Here is an 8,427-nt window from a genome sequence, read left to right as displayed (position 1 = left end):
GGGAACGCTCATCGTCTGTGGATAGTTGATGTTCTGGCAAACTGTCAGGAGGTGTTGTGGCACGGCAGAGTTTTAGTTGTACTGGCTTTGGTTTCTTTTCCTGGTACAGAGACAGCTTAAAAAAAAAAAAAAAAAAAAAAAAAATATATATATATATATATATATATATATAGTTTTATTTTATTTTTTTGAAAACCCTAAGGAAACCTTTTTGAAGTCTCCTCGAAGATTGAAACAGAGCCCTACTCAGTCAACTCCAAATCAGTGTACCTCACTAAGCACTCCTCCCATGGACCCTTGGACTTTGATAAAGGGTGTTTGCAGAAAAACAAGGATTGCGATCCGGCTAACGCGGCTTCCAAATGGCTCACGCAGATACCCCCGTTGCAATCCTTCGACTCTGAGGACATTTCCAAATCGCGCAGGCAGGCGGCAACGCTGCCAGAGACGATTAAATAGATTTACAAATCAATAGCAAAAGAACTCGGACTCCAAAAACGCGTTTGCCCCTACAGCTTTCAGAGAATGCGTGAATTATGCCTTTTTATTTTCTTTTTTGGTTGTTGAGTTTACCACATTTTACTTTTTTTAAAGTATGTGAAAGTTTCTGGTGATTTAAATTATACATGGAGTGTTTGTAAAAGCTGACCTGCAGAGCTGCTGATAAGAGGACTGTAAGAGGAGATATGGTGCTGAAAAATGACAAAAGCAACCATAAACGGTCAAATGCAGCTTTTTGTCCCATATGTATAAGCATACAATGGTATGTTCTTGTAGTAGAGTTTAGATATATTTACTGTAACCAAGCCAGTTCTTAAGCCAGTCTTGTATGTTTTAAGGGGATGGCATACAATATTTTATTTGCATGGTTGCAGCTAGTGTAAGGTTTTTTTTTTTGTTGTTTTTTTCCCCCCATTCTGTCTGCTGCGTCTTTACATGACATCTACATCCAGCCTTTTTCATAATAAATATTTTGGAAAAATGGTGTGTGTGTGTGTGTGTGTGTGTGTGTGTGTGTGTGTGTGTGTGTGTGTGTGTGTGTGTGTGTGTGTGTGTGTGTGTGTGTGTGTGTGTGTGTGTGTGTGTGTGTGTGTGTGTGTGTGTGTGTGTGTGTGTGTCAGACTTTTGACCCAGTTGACTTTGGCCTTCGGATGGCAATTTGATAAGAGGTGCCACCTGGATAAAAGGCATTCGTCATAGATATGGGAATTATACTATGACATCACTCTGCAGCCTAGAATGCTGGAGATCTACAGCATGAAGTCAGCTGTGCTACCTGGGCTGTTATTGAATAATAGAATAAAACCAAATTGCTTGTCTCGATTACTTCTGGAAGTTTTCTGGCTAACGGTGGTGTAATTGCGGTAGCAATAACATACAGTATTACTTCATGTTTACACTTTCCTGTCGGGTCATCCCCGCGAACGAGAAAGCTCAGAAACACTTATTCAGTCGAGGAGGAAAATCGGCCCCAAGAGTCAGCGATACAAATGGGCCCCGTCAGCACCAAACGCCATCGGTGGTAATAGAATCGAAATGATCAGCTCATCAGCTTGAGACGCGCTCTTTCTTTTTCCTCTTTATTAAGAATGGAACACAACAGCAGGACAAAAATTCATAAGAACACCAAAGAATTAGATGGTCGACTAATCGAAATATCAAAGGGAAAGGCTACAGTCGGGGCAGGGTAGGGTGGGGCGCGGGGGGTGCTTGGCCGTTAGCCGTGCAAGAGGTGCTTTTTTTGTTTCTTTTTGTTGGTTTTTTTTTCATCCTTTTTTTATTCTTTAGCTTTTCAAATACAATCAAGCAGTTATCTTGTGGTTCAGTAATGTGTAATCCCCATCAACATGACGGGTCATTCTTTAGCTGAGAGGGCTTACGGTGAGGAGGAACTGGGTTCAGCGATTAATCAAGGATCAGCCAATAACAAACAAACACAATATTTACAAGAAAAAAAAAAAGAAAAGAAATAGATGAGAGGCAATGGGTTATATACCATGATTATTTTTTCTGTTGCTGATTGATTGTAGGTTGCAGGATCGGTGGAGCGGAATATCAAATGTTAGATTTTTCTGAATAACCGGTAGAAAAGCCTATTCGTTAGCAAATGGTTAATAATAAATAGTAGCGTTGCACAAAAAAACAGCAGATATTACAAAAAAAAACAACAGTTATTCAGCTACTCAATGGGGGATCAGTTACGGTACACATAGAAAAAATAGCTTGAGAAAAGGTTAATCGGGACTAAAAGATATCTTGCATCAATTTGACCCCTGTGCTTCAGAACGCTAGGATGAGTAGAGACACACGCACACACACACACACACACACACACACACACAAACACACACACAACGACAGGGGATTGGGATTCAATTTCATATTAGTGACCATGTTAAGAAGATAAATAAAATAGTTAGTGTTCATCGGGACCTGGGGTATATGTTAACGAGGGGCTGTGACACGTTAGAAACAGGAGTGTGTGTGTGCGTGTGTGTGTGTGTGTGTGTGTGTGTGTGTGTGTGTGTGATATTGAGTAGCAGAGGGATCTATTGAATGGGAGTAAGAGTCATCAGATGTACTGTATATCTTCATGACTAGATGGACCTTAGGGAGAGACGTTTCTTCTTTTCTTTTTTTCTATTTGGTTCAGTAGTGGCCGCGGGCGTCCTCTCGGGCCCTGTGTCCGTCTGCACCGTGTCTCCGGTGGCTCCGGCGCTCTCTGTGCTGGCGGTGATGCCGTCTGTACCGGTGGGATCTTCGGGCTGCGAGGGGGCGGGAAAAAAAAAACACATGAAGGGAAAAGAAAATATAAAAACAATAAGCGATCGTCATATCCCGGCGACGCCACTCACACTTTGTGCAGATGATCTTGGGGCGCTCCCAGCTGCCGTCGGCCCGGCAGCGCGTGGTGGGGATGTGGCGCTGGTAGAAGCCCTCGGAGCACTGGTAGCGCACCACGGCGTGGATGTCGTAGTGGGAGCGTCGGCGGCCAATCAGGTGGGCGTTCTCCACGGCGGGCGGGGTGCCGCACAGCACTGCCGAAAATAGGAGAAAGAAAGACTAGTTAGTCGATTGTCGTTGCTCAAGCACGTACTGGACTGGACCTAGGTTTGCTCAAGCTGTTCTCCTCATCTGGTATAAGTCCCACCGTGCCAGGGCAGTTCAACACTGGAGAGCAATACCAATACACAGGATGCCAGACTGCGGTTCTGCCTTTCATGAAGCTTTTTAGTTCATAAAAAAAACATTTCGGAGGCCAGTGATATTGGGGACGTTCTGCAGGTTTTCAGATATGACTTTAGGGGGCAGTCTCGTAGCTGAATCCCGGAGGCGGAGAGGCCAGAGGGTGGAATTGGCCTCAAGCCAGGCCACAGAGCCCTCCAACCAGAACCACAGAACCATGTCTCCCCTCCAGCCCTCCCTCTCTCTCTCTCTCTCTCTCTCTCTCTCTCTCTCCCAGGAGGTAAACTGTACAAAGGAGGAAGTCTGGGCTACAAAGGGAGCTGTCCTTATAGTGAACAGCTGTCTCAAACCTGGTGAAGACATCAACAGATGTCTCCCAGTTGTGTCCGAAGGGAGATGTCCATACTCTTACTGACCTGTGATTTCCCTGTGGTTTGTCTCTATTTTTGTTGTTTTTTTGGCTCCTTCCTAATCAAGTTTCTGTTGCTGTGCCATGACTTATTGAAAATAAAAGAACCTTAAAAGTCAAAAGTCTCTCTCTCTCTCTCTCTGACCATTTCATATTCCCACATGGATTTCGGTCCGTCAATTTGTCTGCCACTCTTTGCGTTGCGTTCCTCACATCTCACGAGCGACGCTGGGGTGGGGATATACCATATACAATCTCGAGGTGTGCGTTGGAAGCGTGCGGACTGTTTTGAATACCTGTCAAAGTGGCTCACGCGGGAATTCGGAAATTCTATCGGGAACCGAGGCAGTAATTGACAATTACTGGGTCTGCTTTACTGTAAGTTAGCCCTCAGGTAAGAGACGGCAGCGGTGGGAGACGGAGATTGATTTAGCTCTCAGGTTCAATAAAGATTTGAGAAGAGACCCCGCCGTCTCAAACCGCAATCTCTTTGTCTTTTTTTGCTCAATTTTCCCGAGGAACCGCTGCTACAACTTGAAATAGAAAGTTGTGGTCAATAAATGGCAGAGGGAGAGATCGATTGCTGCCACCTGGTCAGGTGGTCGATAACGCCACACAAATGATTAAATTATTTGTCCTAAACAAGAAAATTGTCTTGTTTGGCACGGGCAATTTTGACAGTTTCCACCTGCTCATATGGAAATAGATGTCAGTAGCTCTGGTGGAGTCTGAGACAGAGCATACTCTGCATTCACTCTAACAGAGTAAATGGTCATCTGCCGAAACCTGCCTCAACTTCTATGTGACGTAATGTGTGACTCTTTTTTTCCTTTATCGAGCTCTAGTAGTACCTGGGCTTGCAATGTTAATAGTTTACTGCCCAAAATTAAATAATACCATTTAAATAGGCATAGAAAGCTGAATGTAAATTCAGGAGTGAAATTGGAGGTGGACCTTTGGTAAACCGATGCATAAATTAGAAAGTTATTGAAAGCCAACATTGCCAGATTTTTCTATACCGGCCTTCCAAAAGGGATCAAACTAAATGATAATTTTGAGGACTCCCATCATTTGAAATTCCAATAGTACCCTAGTTTTAGCGTTTAACTAGCTGCCGTTACATTTTTGTTGCGTGACTATTAGTGTAATTATGGTAATACCTATTTCACTGGAGGCAGATAATTAATTTTAACTTTCATAAAAAAAACCAATTTGAATAGGTTTGCAAAAAAATGTAATCATGGTCCTGATAACTTCAAGGACTGAGCCATTGAGTCCTGTTAGCATTCCATCAGCCACCATTTACATTTTTTGTTGTGTGACTGACTGTTAGTGTTATTACAGTACCGCGGCACAGTGATTTTTGGTAACTCCATCAGGCCCGTGGTCGTACCTGTTCCCTTCTTGCAAATGTAGGGCAGGTTGTAGTTGCACGGCACGTCGTTCCACTTGCCGTCCTCGTGGGCGATGGTCACTACACAGTCCTCCCCGCCGGCGAAGAAGTTGTCGGGCTGACTCTCCCTCCAGTTCTCGTACACCTGCGCGGCGACAGGAAGCCCCCATAATTGGACCCAATTAAGACGTTCAATTATTTTTTTTCAAAAACATTGACTGTAGAAACGATGATGACGATGACCGCAATGGCTCTAACCAGATCGTTCCCGTCCGTCCACTGGAAGTCGTCCTCCACCGTGCGGTCGTTCAGTCCGATCCAGGCGTTGTCGTGACCCAGGCCTGAAAGAAATGTCCTCATGAGACCACATCACTTACATTGACAAACTCTAGTTACACACGCACACAGACACACACACACACAGACACACACACACACACACACAGACACACACACACACACACACCGTTGATGAACTCCTGCTCGCTGGAGGAGGTGGCACTGCTGAGGTGGGCGCTGTGCTCCCTGCAGTCCTTCTCGGCGTCCTCCCAGGTGTGACGGTGTGTGAAGTATCTACACGTTAAACGCAGACATAGGGTGAGTTTGAATTTTACGGCATGTAAAAGTACACAATAGAGTCATCTTTACACCTAGAAGCAACATACAGTATAACTAATTATAAAAGTATTTGTTTACAGTCGACCTAACTGACTAGTTAACAAGCCTATTGTCGGGGGCAACCAGTAGCAGTGTATACATGTATTTGAAATACAAAATTGTATTTTGGAATTTGTATTTGTTCATGGACGACAAAATATCTATACAGTGGTACCTCGACTTACGACTGCATCTACTTACGACTAATCCAAGATACGAGTAGCAATACTCGCGAAAATTTGTATCCACTTGCAACTGACTGCTCCAAGATAAGAGCGTGGAAATTTGCAGTTGGCGCGTCGGCGGCCAGTCAGCAGCCAGTCAGCAGCCAGTCAGCAGTCAGTCAGCAGTCAGTCAGCTGGTGACCTACATCGTGTGTGCACGTAGTTTCGTGGCTTATCGATATTTTTTTCATATTCACTGTGTTTGTGCTGTGTTTTTTGTTTATTTTTACCCTTCATGATGAGTCCTAAGAAGAAGGATGATGGGAAAAAGAAAAAGACAATGACTCCCATTGAAACTAAGAAGGAAATCATAGAAAAATATGAGCGTTGTGTATATGGGAAAAATTGCTTCGACATACGACTGTTTTAACATACGATCGTTCTTCCAGAAGGAATTACAGTCGTAAGTTGAGGTACCACTGTACTTTGTTTTCTATTTCTCTATATCTTATTCTGATATTTTATTATTGTTTTCTGATTATTTTTTATTTCTATTTACTTTTGGAATATTTTGCATTTTGCATCATCATACATTTTGATGTATTTTCCACCCATTCCTGTCGCCTAACACTTTTATTAACTAATGGAATCCTGAGGGAATTTTTTTTTTTGTGATGAACAATGTGCTGTGGGGATGGTGTGGTTTGAGCAGGATCAGGGTAGTTGCATACTGGTCTCTTGTTGGTTTGTCTAATGAGCAACAGGTAAAACCCCTCTCCCCACACACACTCAGGAGAGGAACATTTGTCATGACACACCTCCATCTGCTCCTGGGCTAATTCCAACTAGCCTTCTCTCTACAATAAAGCTGTGTGTTTTCTACAACCCCGTCTTCTGTGACTCTGTGCCGGAGGCACTTGAACAGGGACTCGGGTACGGGGAAGGGACACAGAAGGGCTGTCTGATGACACCCTGGGGCCACCAGCGGGTCAACGGGCGGCCCGAGCACCAGCCCTCTCCCGACTGGCAGCAGCAGCACCCAAGGTGTCGGCGGAGGACCGGGGGAGAAGCAGCCGCAGCAACCACCGCCTGCAGCTAGCTCTTCTGCCCAGCAGCCACCGCCGGGACCGTCCAGCAGCCCAACAGCCAGGCCACCCCTCGAAGCAGCCCCTGCAACAGCCAGATCCGGCCGGCACAGCAGCCCGAAGCCCCACCCTCCGGAAGGGAGGAGGGGACAGTCTGTCGTCGCCCTGGGGGAAGGAGGCTGGTGGGGCATGCTGCTCCGGGGAGCTAGGTCCCCGGGACTCGTCAATTTTTTTTTTTTTATGAACATTTGTTGGTTTAAGGTATGAGAACCCTGTTTCAGAGTCCGGTGTTTTATTATTTTAATGTATAGGAACCCTGCATCAGAGTCTGTCCTTTTCAGGTATAGCAACCCTGTTTCAGAGTCTGTTTTAGCCTTTTTTTTTTATTTTTGTTCTCTGCTTGGTGGTGGTGGTGGTGGTGGTATCCTCCCTGGCCTCAGTTTGGTGTCGGGGTATGTGGTGTGGGGATGGGGTGGTTTGAGCAGCCACACCTGACCCGGATCTGGGTAATTGGGATCAGAGTGGCTGCATACCTGTTGCTCGTTGCTTGGTCTAACGGGCAGCAGGTAAAACCCCCATCCTCACATACACTCAGGAGAGGAGCCGTGTCATCACACATGTCTATCTGCTCCTGGCTAATTCCAACCAGCCCACTCTTCAATAAACTGGTGTCTACAACCCCGTCTCCTGTGTCTCTGTAGCGGAGGTCCCTGAACACGCCACTAGGGTGAGGCGTGGTGGGTGAAACTGCCACAGAACAATAAAAATGATAATCTGCTGTTACAAATTAAAATTACAAATTTTATTGCCGTCTGGATAAAACTGAGTTTTGGCCCGTTTTAGCCTAAAAGCATTACCTCGCTATTGATCGAAATAAATTACAATGACTCAAATATCTAATGTTGTTTGGGTTGCCAGTTAATGACAAATCCTGAGGCGAGCACTGGCGATATGAGGCTGTGAGTAATTTCTACCACGTCCTTGAATTTTATTAATTTATTTGTTTTTTACTGTTACAGCATTTGAATGATTTCCAGTTTCAATATCCAATTCTAACTTAAACCCTAAAAAGGATCTTTAGCGTTTGGACCTTCCTACCTGTAGCAGTGGCCGTGGAACTTCCTCCAGCCGTGTTCGCAGCCTTCAACATCTGGAGAGATGAAGGAAAATACAAGGAATGAATCCAAGGCGGCGGACACCTTGTAAAGTGTTCAGCGAGGTGACGGAGTCGATGGAAGAGTGGAGAAGCGGAAATTTATATTGTTTCTTTAAACGCCGCATCCGATCTCACAAGGCGAAACTAGGGACCAAGAAGTCTCACTTTGGCGTCCTGAGTGGCTACAAAACGATCGGCGTAATTATGTGGGGGCTCCGTTTTCGATTCGGTGCACATGGGGCCGTCTCTCCGCACTATTAGTATTCATTAATAACGCTGAGGGTTGCAGATTCATTTATAACCGCAAAGGTTAGATATTCATTAATCCTCATTACTATTAGTTCACATGCACACACACAGGGGGAGAATGGATCAAA

At 45.0% G+C, this 8,427-nt stretch overlaps 1 protein-coding gene across 1 annotated transcript in view; it reads right to left on the bottom strand.

The window, feature by feature from the left end:
• Positions 1-2,635: 2,635 nt before the first annotated feature.
• The window catches only part of LOC307238341 (neurocan core protein-like), a gene marked incomplete at its 5' end in the record, with an annotated part of 68,967 nt that continues 63,175 nt past the window's right edge, over positions 2,636-8,427 (bottom strand). Inside the window, 6 exons of the mRNA XM_080011273.1 lie at positions 2,636-2,765; positions 2,856-3,038; positions 4,989-5,133; positions 5,247-5,329; positions 5,455-5,561; positions 7,993-8,044. Coding sequence (XP_079867399.1) covers positions 2,650-2,765; positions 2,856-3,038; positions 4,989-5,133; positions 5,247-5,329; positions 5,455-5,561; positions 7,993-8,044 — 686 coding nt within the window. The 3' untranslated portion in view covers positions 2,636-2,649. The remainder of the gene's footprint in view (positions 2,766-2,855; positions 3,039-4,988; positions 5,134-5,246; positions 5,330-5,454; positions 5,562-7,992; positions 8,045-8,427) is intronic.

Source organism: Zeus faber, assembly GCF_960531495.2.
Source record: "Zeus faber genome assembly, chromosome: 12".
In the NCBI taxonomy this organism is placed as follows: Eukaryota; Metazoa; Chordata; class Actinopteri; order Zeiformes; family Zeidae; genus Zeus; species Zeus faber.
This window is presented reverse-complemented; position numbering and strand designations above follow the sequence as displayed.